At 38.8% G+C, this 19,971-nt stretch overlaps 1 protein-coding gene across 1 annotated transcript in view; it reads right to left on the reverse strand.

Annotated features, from left to right (window-relative positions):
* The window catches only part of ktn1 (kinectin 1), a 67,535-nt gene that overhangs the window by 33,275 nt on the left and 14,289 nt on the right, over positions 1-19,971 (reverse strand). Inside the window, 10 exon segments of the mRNA XM_056477589.1 lie at positions 734-809; positions 1,168-1,312; positions 4,757-4,869; positions 5,551-5,673; positions 6,365-6,478; positions 6,564-6,694; positions 8,771-8,923; positions 10,233-10,415; positions 12,954-13,301; positions 13,304-13,596. Coding sequence (XP_056333564.1) covers positions 734-809; positions 1,168-1,312; positions 4,757-4,869; positions 5,551-5,673; positions 6,365-6,478; positions 6,564-6,694; positions 8,771-8,923; positions 10,233-10,415; positions 12,954-13,301; positions 13,304-13,595 — 1,678 coding nt within the window. The 5' untranslated portion in view covers position 13,596.

The raw sequence follows: 19,971 nt of genomic DNA on the forward strand, positions 1-19,971 counted from the left end.
CTGCTCGTCAGGTCTGGATGAGTAGAACATGACCTAAAGTACATGCAAATCTAGAGGGTGTGCTCCTTGAATCACACAACAGTCTGTTTTGTCTTGTGATAGGCCTATTTTTCACCAAGGTTGTGAACAAGGATGAGAACAAGGAAACAATGGTGTCTGGGGCTCACGCCACGGTGTAGCAATTTCCACATAGCACTCTTTTTGTCTAAGCCTAGGTATACTCATATTTTCTTTAAAAGGCACCTTTAAAGTCACAATATTTACGATTGTAAGGTTAAAATATTCATAAACAACTAGAACCGTGCTATACACTTTGCTGACTTACATTATGTACTTACATTAAAGTCCAAAGAAATAAACAATTGTTGCCATGGTAATACAACCTCGATTTACGGTTTGGTTTTATAGAAAACATCAACGATGCTTCAATATGTTGTGTTTTACTACATAAAGGTTATTATTTGGAGTGACACAGATTAAGATTTAATCAAAAATTAAGATTTAATTCAAAACTGCAATCTGCACTGCTGCAAGCAATTTGCATTGGTTTTTATGAAAACTATCTGGCTGGGTCTGTTATTTGATTGGCTCAATGTCAGTAGTTCATCGACATAACTTTCCACACTCATCTGCACTTTTACGGGGAATACATTCATCTGCTAGTTTTACCCTGTTCAGAAAATCTGATTCACAATGTCTAAAAACGATGTGCCTGTATTTCTACCATGTTTACCTGATTGAATCTTCTCTCTCTCTGCATTCACGCTGTGCAAATAGTTCTGCAGATCTTCCCAACGATGTTTGGCATCCTGCGGCAAAAGACAGACCTCTTTTAGTGTTGGGAATAATAAATAACAGTAGTGAAAACTAAAACAGATGAATTCAGCTGTTTTCAAGAGCTCCTTGTGCTGCAAAAACCTAATATTTTCAGCAAGTAGTGGCATAGGGGATATAAAAATGAATGCTTGTAAATGAAAATCAACTGCCAAACTTGTCTGAATGCTTGGCACAGCTTGTGATTATTTGATGTGGTTTAATATATAGTGCAATTATATTATTGAACACCACTAATTTATGGTGTAATGTCTTATGTGGTGTAATGACAGCAGGAGTCAGATCAAAAGTGTGTATTGTGAAGTGGTTTTATGGGTGTTATGTGAAGTGCACCTCCAGCTGGGACACATTCTGCTTGTAGTTCACTTCTAGACCCTTCCGCTGCAACTCTTCCTGCTGAAGCTTGTTTTTGGTCTCTGCTAGCTCTTTCATCAGGCCGTTGTATTCTGAACGCAGTTTATTCAGCTCAGACGACTGCCTGAAAACACAATAATTGTCAAATGACAACTAAACTCGACATTTGAACATTCTAAATTGGCCACATCATAATAAAACATCATTTATTTTTTATGATATTCCTTAATAACAATGTAACTTGTGTGAAGTTTATTTTTTTAAGAAGGACCCTAATTGGTTCGTTCTATCCTTAATTCTCATAATACATGTAAAATCTGTTATTATTTTTGCATTCTGTGTCTGTTTTGGATCCAAACAAATAGATATAATAAAATTTTTAAACTGTATTATTTGAGCAGAAACTTCTCATTTTTGAAAGTTGATAATGATGTGAATAAAATAGGGAATCATGTGAATAAAATATGTTCAAAATATTTTTGTATTGGGAGATGGAGGTGGATGGATTGGAAGGGAGGGATGTATTAGATTGGGATGGATTGTATCGGAAGAGATTTGATTGGGATGAATTGGATTAGGATGGATGGATCGGGAGGGGATGTACGGATGGATTGGGAGGGAATGAACGGATGGATTGGGAGGGGATGGACGAATGGATTGGGAGGGAATGGACAGATTGATTGGGAGGTGTTACAACCTCCTGGCTCAAGGAAGTAGCAACAAAACCAAATAAATATCCAAACCAGAAATTCAAATCAACTTAATTATATTTAATCAAAAATTAAGTGAAATGATACATAAATATAAAGAAAAGAACACAAAAAAACTCCAAAGGCTGAAGAGGGAAGGATGAACACCCGCAGTCCTGTTCTCTTGGTCTTTATCCAAACGCACATCAGAGGTAACACTCCGCACCTGGTCCAAATGCAATCACGGCAAAACACCGCACCTGTTCGACACTCCAGAAGAATACCAGATCATGGAACACCTCCATCTAGTGGACACTAGTTAACAGAACCTTACGACAGTCACAGGAGGGGATGGACGGATTGATTGATAGATGGACTGGGAGTGGATGTATGGATTGATTTGGGGGGATAGATTAGAGGGGAAGGGAGGGTGGGATGGAAGGATGGATTGGGAGGGTATGGATGGATTGGGAGGGCATGGATGGATTGGGAGGGCATGGATGGATTGGGAGGGCATGGATGGATTGGGAGTGGACGTACGAATGGATTGGGAGGGGGCAGACGGATGGATTGGGAGGGGGCAGACGGATGGATTGGGAGGGGGCAGACGGATGGATTGGGAGGGGACAGACGGATGGATTGGGAGGGGACAGACGGATGGATTGGGAGGGGACAGACGGATGGATTGGGATGGGACAGTTGGATGGATTTGGAGGGGCAGATGGATGGATTGGGATGGAATGGATGGATGGATTAGGAGGGAATGAACGAATGGATTGGGAGAAGACGGACGAATGGATTGGATTAGGATGGATTGTATTGGAAGGGATTATATTGGGAGGGGATGAATGGATTGGGAGGGGATGGATGGATGGATGGATGGATTGGAAGGGGATGGGCGGATGGATTGGGAGGGTATGAGTGGATGGATTTCATTAGGAGGGATGGATTGGGAGGGAGGGGTGGATAGATAAATGGATTGGAATGGAAGGGATGGATTGGATTGGCAGGGTATGGATGGATAGGGAGGGCATGGATGGATTGGGAGGGCATGGATGGATTGGGAGGGTATGGATGGATTGGGAGTGGATGGACGGATGGATTGGGAGTGGACGGACGGATGGATTGGGAGTGGACGGACGGATGGATTGCTAACGATACGAACTAACTTTGCCATCTGAATAAACAAACAAAGACCACTGGTCGCTTACTTTCAAAATCTGTAGAGACAAGACAATCAACACCAACTGGAATGCATCTTTTTTTAAAAGGAGACAAGCGGCAAATCCGGATTTTACCATTTCCAGATGAGAAAATCTCTCGCGTAAAAAAATGTTCCTTAGACACATATTTTTGTTGTGCGCACTGTATTCCATACGTGAATCCAGCTGCGCTCTCATAGTGGAAAAATGAAAACAAAACCTTAGTTGCAGCAAATTATAAAAGCAACACTGACGACCCTTATCTCCAAACAATTCTTCTTCTCCCACTTGTTTTGGCAACACAACGTGGCATCTCTCTGCCGTCTGAATGCTGTACAGGTAAAAATAGTTTTGGAAGCTATCATACATACTAATGAAGTTGCATCGCATACACAATAGAGCGTGCTGATTGGTTTGAACCAAGCATTTCTAAAGAATTAATGCTGCATACTCAGAGACGTCACAAAGTACTCTCAGGTACAGACAGCCAGTCAATACGCTGGAATACACGCAAGTATCTAATCGGCGTGACACAGCTTAAAAAATTTGTTTCAAACCGGAAGAACAAATTTGCTCTGCATAACGCAAAAACAACCAATTATCAATTATTTGTGAAATATATGCATTCTAATAGTGTTTTTAGCAGCATGGGACACATATATGACTGTCAACAGTACAAAAAATGTGTTTTGATGTTTCGAAACCCTTTAGGAACCACTGAACCCTTTAGGCACTCACTGAACAGTATAGAGTCCCCTTCAATATGCTGCTGCGTTAGGACCCACACAGACCGCAGGCTGAGCGTCCCTTGCTGGCCTAGCTTTCCTATGTGGTCTCCCATCCAGGCACTGACCAGACACAGCCCTGTTTAGCTTTAGTGGGCGACCATGTGAGAGTTGCAGAGAGCTAGCTGCCGGACAGATGGATTGGAAGGGGATGGATGGGTGGATGTATTGGGAGAGAGTGGATTGGAATTGAAGGATGGATTGGGAGGGATGAATTGGATTGGTTTGGAAGGAAGGGATTAATTGGATTGGGAGGGAGTGGATTGGAATGGACTGAATTGGGAGGGATGGATTGGGATGTATCAGATTGGGAGGGGATGGACAGATGGATCGGGAAGGGATGGATGGATTGGGAGAAGACGGATGGATGGATGGATTGGAATGGGAGGGATGGATTGGAATGGATTGGAAGGGCATGGATGAATTGGGAGGGGATGGACGGATGGATTGGGAGGGGATGGACGGATGGATTGGGAGGGGATGGACAGATGGATTGAGAGGGGACGGATGGATGGATGGATGGATTGGGAGGGGACAGACGGATGGATTGGATTGGAAGGGATGGATTGGAAGAGAGTGGGAGGGAGTGGATTGGGATAGAGGGAGGGAGGGATGGATGGATTGGTCTGGAAAGGAAGAGAGGAATTTGATTAAATTGGGAGGGATGGAGGGAGGGAGGAATTGGATTGGGAGGGAGGGAATGGATTGAATTGGGAAGTATGGTTGGATTGGGATGGATGGATTGATGGATGGAAAGATTGGATTGGAATGGATGGAGGGACAGACAGACAGATAGATAGAGCTGGCCATTTAATTGAAGGTGATTTTCTTGAAAAAAAAAATTACTTTACTAACACTACAACTGGACCAAAATAGACCTGATGGGACTCACTTAGTCTCCATCTGGTTGGTGGTAGAGCATCTCTCCACTGCATCTCTCAGAATACCATTTTCCTGCTGCAGTCGAGCGATCTGACCATCCAGCTGTTCTCTTATCTGCTGAAACTGTAGAGAAAAAGAAGCTCACTTATAATTGAATGTTCTTAAACATAACCATACTACATACACACTGCCTTCTAATGCTCTTTCAAAAGAAACTGTGTCTAGCTAGCTTCACTCTTCAGGAATCAAACTGGAGAATAATAAAGGTTGGTACTAAGGATGCATCGAAATTAAACTTGAGCCAAAAATGAAAATTCTGAATGCCAAAAATCCAAAACCGATCCTAAAAAAATTATTTGTAATAATTTTAGATTATTTTATTAAATAATATACTCCATGTATGGCTTTTTAAATTGAACTCAATAGCTTAGATTACACTGATGAAAAACGTTAATAAAATAAGCACATTTTATTGACAATGATTAGTCGAGAGGGATCATTTTACCAGCAATGCCATGACAGCACAGTAGCGTTATTGCGAGCAGCAGGAATAATTACTACATAGAAAGGTCTTGTCTGTGTGTTATTGGGGCAAACTTTGCTTTTTCAGTGAGGAACTTTAGAGCAGCATACAATTTTTTCGGCTTTACAGTCGTCTAAAAACCGAAAATATGTATGATATATGCTGTTTTCTAAACAGAAATAATTTTGCACTGTACTATATTGTACCATGCTGCTCAGTGGGAAAACAAGCTATAATCTGCCGTCTGCTTGACCGTTTTATTGGTCAATGAGACTGATTACCTTAATCTGCATCTCCTGGTAGCTCTGAGCTTTAGCCTGCATGATGTCTTTATCTCTGGCAACACGATGCTCATGCAGCACAGACTCCACACGGCCCGTCTTTTGCTTCTCAGCCTGCAGCTCCTGAAGTCCCATTCGGTAAATTAGTATCAAGTAAAGCTCACACAGCTCAATTTGTATGGTATAGATTTTCGGTCACAACTACTGCGTTTGTGTGGCACTTTGCAAAAAAGGGGCTTCAAATTAATAATGCATTTTAAGAGATTTAAGCATATTAACCATTTCAAAAGTGTTATAGAAAATAGTTATTAAAATAGTCCATTATTTTTGTCGTAATTGTTCATTCACAGCACTTTCTCATAATTACGCAATTACATTTGATATGAGCAGGTTTATTTGAAGTCTAATTTAGTTTGACCTATTTGTAAGTTACCCAACCGAAGTCGTTACAACCCTGCTGGTTAATTTCTAGTTACAAAATAAACAATTAAACCTAAATGTAACAATTAGTAAATCAGTGGGAAAATGTTTCCTCCAAGGGTCCAATGTTGTAAATTTTTTATTGTACAAAATGAATCACCAAAGACCACATAATTAGCTTCATATCTTCTATAATCCTCTACTTAAGAAAAAGAAAGTCACCTTTATTTTGGATGGCCTAAGCTTGAGTAAATTAACAGCAAATTGTCTTTTTTTGGGGGGTGAAGAACACCTTTAAAAGACAAATTAAATCTTAAATTGTAGCCCTTTCAAGGAAAGTGTCACACATATCTAAATTCACATCAGGAAACTTATACGGAGGTAAATTACTAACCTGGTTTAACTGTTTGACTTTGCCCTTGGCGATGGATGCCTCCTCCTGTAATGTGTTCAGAAGACGATCTTTCTCTGCCAGCTGCTGGGCGGTGGGCTCAAATTTAGCTGTAGACTAAGAAACAAAGGCAGTGAAAAATCATTAAATCAAACTTCACTTTTACATAACAAAATAATAAAAGTGAACGCTATCCCATTACCTTATACCAGTTGTCCAGAGCATTGGGACTCTTGTCTCGAAGCAGTGAGACAAGACTGACCACATCAGAATCTGACAGCACGAGTCCACCAAGACTGGCCAGAAGCTCCTTAAGTTTCACCTCAGAGTTCTCTGTGGGAAAACAAACAGATCACAGATCAAGAAAAAAAAAAAAAAAAAAAAAAAAAGATAAAAAAAAAAAATCACACTTTCAAAACCTTTAGTAGGCAATACTTCGTGGAGATCATAGGTTATGCCTAATATTATGACCTCTTTGGGCCAAATCTAAGATAGGATTGCATACATCCAATTATTTATTGAGGTAAGTTCAACGGCTTAGTGAAAAAAAACAAATTTAAAGCCTGAGAAAGTGGGTGAAACGCTGAACAGAAGGAAAGGAAAGCTGTGCTTTTCCAATTTGACATAGCAGCTTGTTGTCTTCAGAGCCACCTTTTATCATTTAGTATAAATGTAGACCTGCGTTTAACTCTCATGATTTCGTGAACTCTCATAAGGCAGCATTTATCCTTTGCAGAGATCGAGCTTAGCCATAATATTACATAAAAAAGAGGCATCTGCCATTTTGACAGACTGGCTTTAGTATAAACTGTTCAGAATAACAAAAATGTTTAATTTACAGGTCACTTTATTTTAATGACACAATAACCTTTTATATTTATTCTCAGTTCATGTCCCCTTTAAACTAATTTATGTCTACATTCCCCAAATATTAACGTCAATGTTTATATAGACAAGTCTAAAATTGCGGATACATTTTGCATCTCCAAAAATAAACTTTTATTATTTTTCAAAAACAAAAAACTTTAAATGAAACATCCATATTACTATTCTACTAATATACCGAGTTATACCTAAAAACAATGTTTGCATGGGTATGTTGCAGGGACGCGGTCAGGGGAGGCAGGTGAGGCACTGTCATCATCCTCACCTGCCATCATGAGACGTATACTAATGATAAAATAAATATTTGTCTACTGATCTGTGCTACAAATACAATTTCTGTGTGATTCAAATAATTTCAATCATTTTTATGATCAAGATCGCTGAATTTTGCGTATTTCCAGTTAAATTACAGTGTAAAAAGCAAGCGAAGGCAGCTTTACCATGTCAGATTGCGATCCTTTACAAACTGGCTTGAGCGCATGGCTTTTGCTTACTCAGTGTATGCTTTGATTTGATTTGATTTATTTATTTTCGAACAAAGTATCATACATAAAATATCATTAACAAAAGAATACATTTCAACATGGTCGAAAATGGAGTGGGATGAAGCACAAGCTTATTAATGCTACCAATGCTACCAATGTAATGTTTAATTAAAATGTTTTTATACATTGTAGACATTTTCATTGTATGTCCTCACTTTCCATATGATAGGTAATGTATTTCACTTATGTCTATAATTTATTTAGTGTTAGAATCTGACATAAAGTCGCACTGAAAGACATGAAGTGAGGCAGGCAGTAGCTCTGCTGAAGTGAAGAGGATGCCCTTGAGCTCATGGTTATTCTTGTTCAGTGGCTGCTCTTCTTCTACGCAGTAAAGTTTAATAGGAGTCTGTTATTTTATGCTTTTCTCTGACTGACTGCAAAAATCACAGATATCAGCTCAAAAATTTCCCAAATTTGGACTTTCAATCAAAGCGTGAATAAACAATGGACGACCAATGCCGGAGATAAAAGACTTGCTTCAAAGGACGATAATAAATCTCTTTTTAATCATTTTGTGTGTTTATTCAACTAAGATATATAAACAATTGAATGAAACATCTTTTTTCTGTATAATTTGTATTTGCGGTAATTAAAATATTATTTGTGCAATGTTTAGGATACGTTTACACCAATAGTAGATTAATTATTTGTCAACCCCATCATTGTGGTACTTCATTAAATTTCTCTTTTTAAAAAGAACATGATGAAATTACATAAAACGCGGTTTTATACATTCCAAGTGCTATCTGGTTTGAGGTTAGCATCTTGACTTTAGAGTTAGCATCTAAATTTAAACAACAATTAGTAACAGAATCAAATGTTCTTTATAACATTTAAGCATATTTGAGTTTTGACATTAATAATGGAATGTTTAATTGTTTATCATTCTGGTTTAAAGAAAAATGGAAAATACTTAAAATGACCTAGCACATCTGGAATGAGTAATATGCAAGTGCTACTGTATACAGCCATGTACCTTTATTGGTTTCACTCTTCTGTTTCTTGCCATGTTTGGTGGGTGCTGGGGCAGGAGGCGGAGTGTCATTGTTTTGGTTGTTCTGGTGGTTTGTTGGGGTAGCGGAGCCCATCTGAGTGACCGGAGCGGAGGATTGAACATGAGCCTCGTCCACTGGAACAAACAAGACCTCAAGAATTATTTAAGAATAGACTCATGTCATCACTATGTTATGCCAAACCAACTTGACTTTGATTCTTCCGTGGAACACAAAAGAAGATGAGTAAGAATATTTACCTCTGTACAAAATACTTTAATGTTTAAAAAAAAAAACTGGTACTGACTGGTACTGGTCTGTGGATCAATTGGTACCGGGTCACACAATCATTACATTATTACAATTATTAATTATTTACATTGTATTTATTGACTGAATGATCTTTTATTTTGAAAAGTCTTTTAATTTAAAAAATGAACGTATTCTCTTACATTTCTTGAGCGCCCAAATTTAACCCACAAGCAGCAAAATGAGTAAGAATCAGACGTCTTTGGAAAGTTTCTTTGCTAAGGGGAAAGGCCCAGTGAAGGACCCACGAACTTCCAAGGAATAGATCTGTGACCCATTTGTCAATAAATCTCTTGCAATTTTCTGCAAGGAGATCAACTGCTGGAGATCGAAATTGTCTTTTCAAGAGTTTGCACAAGTTTGTTGTTTCCAATGGAGGTGCATGGTTTGCACGCACAATCGGCGTGACGCTCTCGCACCTTCCACCTCACAGCGCACTGCGAGTCTGACTGATCAGCTTCAGCTTGTATGGAATATCGATACATACATTTCGGTATGACTTATTATCCCAGACAAATACAGAACACTGCAGTGCTTTGTAATTTTCTCCATAAATAAAACTTGTATCAGAGTTGCAGCAATGTTTTGTCAGCTTATCATCCTCTAAGAAAACGGTTGATGGTCGCCTAGCAACCTACAACCTATGAAACAAACCCAAACAAAAAAAAACAAACGAAAAAAAATCAAATTTTGTTTTTATTAAAAAAAACTTTTGACAACCATTAAACACGTTGATGGAAATAATGCAGAGTGTGCGTGCTTATGTGTGTGAGAGAGATAGTTTACCAATTGATATAACTCATGTAGCCTAGTTCAGACAGGCTTTGAATGCAAGTTGCCTTAGTCATAAGTCATATGATACGGATCACACACCGGACAAGAAACCTGTATTGATAACTCAATGTGAATGTAGCTTTGTGTTAAATTCAGTGATTACAAAACTTGCTAAATCCTTGAGAATCTGGCATATAGGAAAGTTCGAAAATAACAAATAGCTGCTTAGGTTTAGACATACTAAAACTTTTTTGTCTTCAAGCTAAAAAACTTTGCCTGTGGTATATTTGGAGTTTTATGTTCACAGTCTTGACTGGACTAAGAATCTGCCCTCTCATTTGTCTGATTATGGTTTATTTCTACCTGTGACGGCAGCTTCCACCTTCTGCTTCTTCTTCCGACGCCCACTGCTGCTAGAGGTGGTTGGTGGAGCCGCGATGGAAACAGGGGCGGCTCCATCCTGTACCTTCACCTCCGTGATCACAGGCTCTTCCTTCTTCACCACAGGAGGAGACGGATCAGGCTTGACCTCGGGTGGATGCTCTTCTGTGAGGAAAAAGAGGGCCAGAAATCTTCAGAGGAGAACTCTGCTGCTAGGGTGATTGTTGGGGTAATGAAGAAGGCTGTTAGGTGTAAGGCAGATGTTTAATGTACAGAATGGTTTATGCCCGCAAACTTTGGAAGTTAAAATATTTCACTGAAACAAAAAACTTAGTTTTCATTTGACTCATTTGAGTCTGAAGACATTGATTGGCTGGTTCTGGCAGTTTAATAAAGATTGGAGTCAATGTAGGTCAATGGCCCTCTGGGACCTGGGTTGGACACCCCTGCAACCCATATACCACTTTTACACCAACATTAACCAGATGCTAGTTCGGACCCAGTGCTATTGTCAGTTCAGAACTAGTTCACAAGCCTTCCAAGTCAGAACTGCTTTGCTTTCTAGAGGCTAAAGAGCCATCGTAGAGCCAGTTCTGAGATCACTGCATGTGTCTCATCTTTCCCAGCAACACAAACGTACGAGTATCAAATACAAACACTACATCAACGATGCGTTACTATTAAAGTTAATAACTTTGCCAACCTCTATCAGCATCCTAACAGCAAATACAACAAGCTCATGTTCACAAAACATGCTCAGGCACCGGAGTTTGAAAAGACAGACTTATGAGCGATAAAACGTGTTGAGTGCTGTAATTTGTATAGACAGAGAACACAAGAATGATGTGTACCTGCAGCAGTGTTGGAAAAACTGGAATTTCAGTATTAATCAGCAATGAAATTTAAATACCTCAATTTCCTGCTAAAACGTAAGCGCTGTTGAGCATGTACCTAACATCGCTGATTTGCCACTGTGTTCACATGCTTAACAGAAATTACTGCGATTGGGTGAGAAGGTCATTAGATCCCTGATCTTCACCACTGTTCACCGAGTGCAAACACAGATACACGCCACTGGAGCATCTTAAAGCTGCGTAGATCAGTCAATCCATTAGAAGATCACTCGTATGTCAGCTCATAGACAGACCAGCGGCTCAACAAGGTTTTAAAATGCTCCAGTGTCCATGTATCAGTGTTTGCGGTGTAAACAGCAGTGAAGTACAGTGAACTGATGACCTTTACGGCCAGTCACAGTCATTTCTGTTAAGCACGTAAACACAACGGCAAATCAGCAATGCTTAAAGTGGAAGTGAACCAGTCAGTCATTATTTGGTAAATTGGTTTCCATTTTAATGAAAATATATTAAATTAACTCGATTAATGTTACCATTTAGCAGAAAATGGCATGTTTTACTTTAGCTTTTAGAGCTAGGGCGCCGCCATCTTGGAATATCGCTGTGTCTGACGTCACGGTGTTGGTTCCGTTCCCTCGGCTGAACAGATACAGTGAAAGTAATGGACTGAACACAGAAACTGGAAAGCCTAATTTAACCCAATGCATGGAGTTGTGGGTTTAGAGCTGGTGCAAATACAAGCATCAGATGTGAGTCTAATAAATAAAAACATATTTAATCTATTTTTCTTTTTTTTTTGCTTTTAATTACTGATCATTTGATGCGCTTTGGTCCACTCTCTGTATTACGCTGCCTAACTGGGTTTCAACCATGGTTTTACCAAGGTCCGGTGCTGATGTAAATGGGGCAGGTACTTTCACTTTTTACTACTACAGCTGCTCACCGCATTTTGGGTTTACAAAACCAAACTAAGAGCAGTGTGTTTTTTCACATGGCAGTTTTTTACGTCCTTCAAACATGTTGAGAGATTAACTGATCGAATTAAAAAGGGAATAAGTGTTGACATTATCAACAAAGACGTGACTTAGTAAAGCACTGGAGTATTAAAGGTATTAAAATAAGAAAAATAGAAATTGTATAAATATTTTTGTATATATTAGACACAACTTTGATGCTTGTATTTGCACCAGCTCTGCTACGCATGCCCACAACCTCACGCGTTGGATTAATTAGGCTTTACAGTCTCTGTGGTCAGTCTATTACTTCCACTATATTTTTTCAGCTAAGCGAACAGAACAAACCCTGTGATGTCAGACCCAGCGATATTCCATGATGGCAGCGCCCTTGCACTAAGAGCTTTAGGAAAACATGCAGTTTTCTTCAAAATGTTGTCATTAATCAACTTTGTTTATTATACTTTTATTAAAGTGGACTGACTGCTTCACTTCCACTTTAAATGATAGCAGGGAAATGGACATTTTTAAAATGTCAGTACTGAACTCGATACTTTTGACAACACTAACCTGCAGCACACCACAATATGAATAAACAGAAAAACTGATAGTGTGCTCAGCATTGTTTTTCTTTACTATTTTAAATATTGCGCTCAAAACTGTTTGTCTTGTTGGTCCTAGACCCCTGCACTCAGCCCCTGTTCTTACTTCTAGGCAGCGTTTTGGTGATACTTAGGCCAGTGCTTTGGATGTTGAAATACTAAAAAACTATTGGCATCAGACTTTGGCTCTGAACCAGCACTTAAACTGCCTCAGTAGAGGCTAACCGGTGGCTAATCACTAATGTTTACAAAGATAATGTGACACACATTGATATTTGCATGCGGTTCACTCACCAGATTCACTCTTCTGCTTCTTGGCCTTCTTTTTGCTGGTAGTCTCAGAGGGGACAGGGGGTGACGCCTTAGATTTTGGTGGGCTGGACTGCTTGGTCAGAAGCGGAGGCTGCTCTTTACGGACAGCGGATTTGGAGCCATTAACTTCTGGTTCTTCTGAAGCAGGAGTAGTTGGGGTGGTACGTGTAATGGGTACAACCATTGGTACAACAGCTGGGGCAGCAGTCGGAGAAGATTTAGGCTTCTTCTCTTTCTTTTTTCTCTCTCTTATCCCCAGACGGAGGTTCTGCCTGGACCCGGAGCAGCAGGTGGGACTCACAGGGTAGTGCTCAGAATCCTCATCATTGAGGTCGGGCTAGTGGCATCAGATGTATCGAAATCCCTCAGGTCTTCCTCCGACTCACCACCTCCTCCACCCGCGCCGCCTCCACCGCTCTCCTTCTTCTTGTTCTTCTTCTTTTCATTCTTTTTACGAACATCAGGTTTGGTGGGAGGCAGTTTCAGGTCTCGTTTCTGGCGTGCCAGAACCTCGTCATAAGAAGTCTCTTTCATGAAGAGCCAGAAAAAGAGGAACATGAGAGCGATGACCAGCGTCGGTGCCAGGATGAGGAGATACTGTGAGTCAGCCATGTCCAGTGCCATTCTAGATAACAAAGAAGAGCAGAAAGACAGAAGTGAGGACAAATATTCATTCCAGAAGCAAACTGCCATTCAACTCTACAAAGAATCACAATTACATATAGACCAATTATTGCCAAATTAGCATGTTTAGTATACTTGAACCAACCATTAGGGCTGGGCTGATGACACAGTGTCGTTATTTACTGACCAAACACCATTGTCAATAACAATAAAAAAGTTTCGGTATGAAGCGCTATTGTTTTATCAAAATGTGCCTGCTGAGCGTGTGCCTTGGAAGGAATGACAATAAGCTTAAGGTTATTTCCAATCGAGGTACACGGCTCGCGCACACAAATAGGGAGTGCACATGGTGTGTAAGCGGCGCACACGTGACACGTGTGCATTTTCCAGAGTTGAAAACATCTCAACTTTCCAAAATGCAGCGTTTGTCATCCTCTGAGAAAATTGTTGACGGTTGGCTAGTTACGAGAGACGCCAGGGGAGCGCGAGCGTAAAACCCAATGAAAATGGTAAGGGAAACCATGCACTCGCGCTTTTCACCTATTTTTAGATGCATATGAACGGATTCCAGTTGGGTTTCGTCATCGCCACCTCAGGTCATAATAACACAAGCAAAAATAAGTGTCATGACTAGCAGCCATGAGGAGATTTGCTTTTTGGTTTCTTTTCTTATGCATGCCAGCCACTAGCACTACATCTGAAAGAGTTTTTAGCACAGGGGTAATGTAGTCATTCAACTTCGCAATTTGTAATGTTGCAGTATGTATTAAAATGATGATGGTTAATTCCTTTACTTAAAAGCTCAGATTTGATTATCATAAAGTCTGTACACAAAATAAATTGAGGTTTAATGTATCATTATTATTCACACCTTACAGATGTCGATCAACCTAAAGTTTGCACCTTAGGGTTTACACTTTAACATTGCACATATTTTGCAACATTTTATTAATCAAGTTTTAGAGTCTTTTTAACACTTCTGTTTATTTTATTATAAGACATAAAGACATTAAAGACATAAGATTTTTTGTTTGTTTTTTTACTATTAAAACTATTTGCCTTAGTAATGTTGGTAAATTAAAATAAAGTGGTTAAATAAATTAAAAAAAAACTTCCTAAATGGATTGTAAAAAAATAATCAATAATTATCGATACTGAATGATAAGAAACACTGTATTGTGATTTTTTTTGTATCACCCAGCCCTTCTAGTTATGGTAAATTCTTGAAGATCTGAACCAAATCAATTCTTGGTTTGCGTTGCTTGGAAATGCGTTTCTCAGACAGACATTAAAATGAAGAACCATGGTACACTCATTTAGCAAATCGAATAAGATATTCCAACCAACAGGTTCCCCTACAATGCCTCCTCTACTACAGTTGACGTCTACCTTCTCTTACTCTAAACCAGCGGTTCTCAATCTCCAACTGCTTATTTGCATGTCTCTTTTGTTTAACAAAGCTGATTTCGATAACCAGCTCATTAGAAGAGGGCTTCAAGAAGGAATTTGGTCAAGATAGACAAACCTCTGAAGCAGTAAGAGAAATGATACATTAAGAAAAAAAGAAAATATGCCTAGCGGGGGGCTAGAAAAGTCACTCCTCATAACCTCCTCCATAATTAAGGTTTGTCCATTCCATCTCCACCGTCTCTCTTAGTGGTATGATCCAATTAGCATGTGTGCTGAGGGCAGCAATCTGGATTTACCCACTGACACAAAGCTAAGTACCTGCAACCAGCAACACTCATCCTCACACATCCACTTTGCTCGGCATAAACAAAGACTGCAAACAAGCAATATGATCACCACGAGCTAAATTAAAAAGTCAGCATCATGGTCATACTGAAAAATAAATGGCATTTCTTTGTTGAACAGATGACACCGTGGAGCTGGGCCAAGGCGGAGTGGCCATTCAAGACACCCTTGCTAACTAAAATGACATCCTAAACTCAAGAGCAGAGGGGCTTTGCAGGCAACAAAAATATCCAGCCGGGAAAATGTCACTCCAGTAACGCTGACGCGGAGCGCTCTCAGATCTGAAAATGGAACTGACTTCCCCCTCAATGCTAATCTGTCCAAAGCTTAGCCATTAAAGGCCTCAGTGTAGCCCTAGAAGAAAAAAAAAATCTTTTTAGGCTGAATGTCAGTCTTGTGCCTGGCAAGCAGCGTCCAAAAATAAAAATAAAGCTTTCCTGTTAATCTGGCCAGTGTTGTTGTAATGTTAACATAATTCTAAAGTTTTGTTAATATTCTAAGACCCACTTAAATATTAGATGCCATCAAATACTATTGGGGTGTCACACTAGACACGGAACGTGTAAATAAATCGCAATATTCGCACACAATTAGCTGCGTGTACATTCCGAGTATCCCCGTTTTGTGCATCAAATTCACTTTACAATAGATGCGGATTCACGTTGTGGGCGGAGCTTCTGTCTGTCCGGTGACTGTTGTTTTGTTGCTAAATGGCTAGCATGGATTTTATCGAGAGATTAGCTGTGCTTTATGTGATTTAGGAAAGCTAAAAAAAACAGCGTAGATTCCTTCGGCGCGGAGTCCAATAGATCTTTTCAAGGGGGCACCCAGCTCTGTGAGTAAATCAACTCCTCCAAAAACTATACCTGGATGACGGACACTTTCAGCAGTGTTTTGATGAGCTGTTGTCCGGTGTCGGCTGGAGGATTTCCCCTCGGGACACCAACAATCACGCCCCTACAAGAGCAAGCTCCTGATTGGTTAACGCGGCACAAATGTGTATTTTATATATATATATATATATATATATATATATATATATATATATATATATATATATATATATATATATATATATATATATATATAATTAAATAAATAAATATATATAAATATATATATATTTTTTTAAGGAAACAGGTTGATTTATGTTTTGAAAAAATTAGGTGAATAATACATTTTTAATGCATTAACTTTTTTATTTTCAGAATATTGTTCAAATCATAAATATGAACCAGATGCTAAATGCACTAGAGATTTAATAATAATAATAATAGTTATAATTCCTTACTTTTATAAAACACTTTTCTGGACACTCAAAGCACTTTACACATTTTTGTGATCCTCATCCACCACCAGTGTGCAGCATCCACCTGGATGATGTGATGGCAGCCATATTGCGCCAGACCGCACACCACACACCAATAAGTGGTGAAGCCAATAATGATATGGGGATGGTTAGGAGGCCATGATGGACAGAGGCCAGAGGGCAAGTTTGGCCAGAATGCCGGGGTTATACCCCTACTCTTTTTTTGAAAGACATCCTGGGATTTTTAATGACTACAGAGAGCCAGGGCCTCGGTTTAACATCTCATCCGAAGACGGCACTCACTGGGTAATATAGAGTCCCCAACAATATACTGGGGCATTACCCACACAGTACACAAGTTGAGGTTCCCCTGCTGGTCTCACTAACACCACATCCGGCAGCAACCTAGTTGGTCTCCCACCCAGTTACTGACCAGGCGCAGCCCGGGTTAGCTTCAGTGGCGACCATGTGAGAGCTGCAGAGAGCTAGCTGCCGGATTTGAATTTTGAGCACTATATTGACAATAATGGTGAAATAAACAACCTGATCTAGACCCCTCCAAGTGACAAAAGATAACAAACTTGGCTTATTTTGTTCTTTTGTATGTCATATATAAAAATATCCTCGGGTTTTATGCTTTTGCGTCAATTAGAGATAGCGTTCATGTTATATCCAAGTAAGGGATGATAAAGACTTGAATATTTAAAAATGTCTGGAAAAGTTTTAATACATATATAATATAATATAATATAATTACATCAAAAAAACAAATAAAATACAGCCTCTTGATGGAAGCCATAAAAGTGGACATTTGCTTGAGTGCTTCAGTACAAAACGCGAAGCAAACATGCAACAGTTCACTGTTGTGCAGGAAGACATGCCTGGCTGAATCTTGCCTTCAGGACAGTGAAGAAAAACAGCAGCAAGAAGTACCAGGTCTATTTGCTCTCTGTCTGACTGGAGTCTGTTTGTTTCTGCGTGTCTGAAAGATCCACTGTGTTGGGAATCTGGATAAGCTGATTACATTAAGAATACATTTAAGAGTGCTATTCTATTGCAAGCTCCCAAGAGTCCTAACACAGGCCATAAGTAACATTCTCCATTATCCGGTCACATCTCGGGCCAAAAAAAGAAACCATTTCCAAGAAATAAAGATGTATGATAGATACAGCATTTCAAATTCTTAAAGGAAAACTCCACTTTTTTTTTGAAAGTAGCTCAATATTCAACTGCCTTAAACGTAAACATTGGAGTTTTGAATCCATTCAGATATATGGTTCTGCCGGGAGCACGTTTAGCTTAGCATAAAACATTGAATCTGATTAGACTACTAGTTTCTGGTCAAAAAGTGTTTAAATAATTTTCCTATTTAAAGCTTGACTCGTCTGTAGTTACATCTTATACTAAGACCAATAGAAAAGGAATTGTTGTCATTTTCAAGGCCAGGTGTCAAACCCAGTTCCTGGAGGGCTGTAGCTTTGCACAGTTTAGTTCCAACCCTCATTAAACACACCTGGTCAAACTAATAGAGTCCTTCAGGCTTGTTTGAAACCAGGTATGTGTGTTGAAGCAGGGTTGAACTAAATGGTGCAGCGCTGTGGGCCTCCAGGAATGGAGTTTGACAGCCCTGTTCTAGGCCAATATGGCAAGAAAGTCTCACTCCGCCGTAATAATAAATTAACTTTGCTGCTATTCTAATGGTGTAAGCTGATTCAATGAGTTACACTAAATTAATATAAAGCTAAAAGCGCTACCCCAAGACCTGGAGATCTGAGAGACTCAAAAATGAGTCAATTTCTCAAATAAAGTGGAGTGTTCCTTCATTAGTCTCAATGCAGACAGACTTAGAATCAGTGCGGAACTATTAAACTTGTGATTTAAAAGACTCTACTGTCTTAAGATATTTAATAAATGTGCTTTACTAATATGATCTGCTTTCAGTCGGCAACAAAAATAAATAAATAAATAAAAAAATTGTAGTAGTATCAGCAGCAGATTTTGCGTAAATAATTAATTAGCTATTGGTTGCTAAATAAAAGTAGACTTCATGAATAGCAGTTTAGCATTTAACCTTGTCACTACCATCACTAAATTCCAATAAAATAAAGTGAATTCTAAATGATTAAATCACAAATTCATAAATCATTCAAAATTAAAAATTTCCTTTTCGACCAAACTCGAAATTTTGCCTGAACCGGCTTTATTTCCATGTGTATATAAATATGACAATTCCAAGCGCTATATCAAACTGTATGGGAAGACTCAACAAATGTTAATAATAAACATTTACAATGTATCACTTAGAAAATCACGATCCCAATATATTTATCCATGCTTAAAATCCGATGGCCAGAAAGTGATTAATTTTTATAAATTGTTAAAATATTGGTGTTTGTGATGCAGCAACTGTTGTGTACACCATGATTTTATTTAAAATTCACTTTATTGTGTGATGTGGCTAAAAAGTGGTCATAAACGAATATTTTCTCAACTCAAATGAGTAGCGGCTTGGACCCGGAAACAATTCCATACGTCACGACTTAACAAGCGGATTTTAACAAGGACTAAACATTTATAAAGTAGTATAAAGTACAACAATTAGACAACCTAAAAAAAGAATAAAAGCTGCGACAAAAGCCATTTAAATGACACTAACAATTAATCATATTAATTAATTATAGTAACTGAGCATTGTTGTAATCTTTTAATTATGGTTCATGTCAAAAGAGATAAATAAATCCATGACACTATAAATAATCCATTAACATTAAGGATAAAATCTATGGCTAAAGCCATTAAAAGCACACCATAGTTCTGCATAAATATAGCATTATCAATTATTATTACTAAATGTGTATTGCTGCAGTCTGTTAATCATATTTACTGTGTCAATTAAAAATAAACATACATAAACAAAATCATGTCCTTTTAAATGCTACCTCTCACCCACTTTCCAAAAGAGTGTGGTGCCTTTTACAATTCATGCATTTGTTACTCTGTCAACAACAAACAAAATGCATACATCCATTTTAAGAGAACATTCACACAGAACACATCTTGGCATCTAAAAATGTAAGATGTAGCTCTCAGATAGAGTCATATTTTTTAAAGTGCCTCATCCACCATGTTGCCGTCAAACAAAAAACATTGTCATGCCAACTTGCTACTGTAAACAGAACTGCTTTGGAACTGACATTAATGAGAAGCGTTGTGCTCAAAAGTTGAAAGTATTTTATCTCGACATGACATCGTAAAAATGTGGAGTACATTAATGAAGGGAAGTTCGGATCATTTTACCGACCCAGACATGAG

The sequence above is a fragment of the Danio aesculapii genome, chromosome 17, assembly GCF_903798145.1.
Source record: "Danio aesculapii chromosome 17, fDanAes4.1, whole genome shotgun sequence".
NCBI classification, from domain to species: Eukaryota; Metazoa; Chordata; class Actinopteri; order Cypriniformes; family Danionidae; genus Danio; species Danio aesculapii.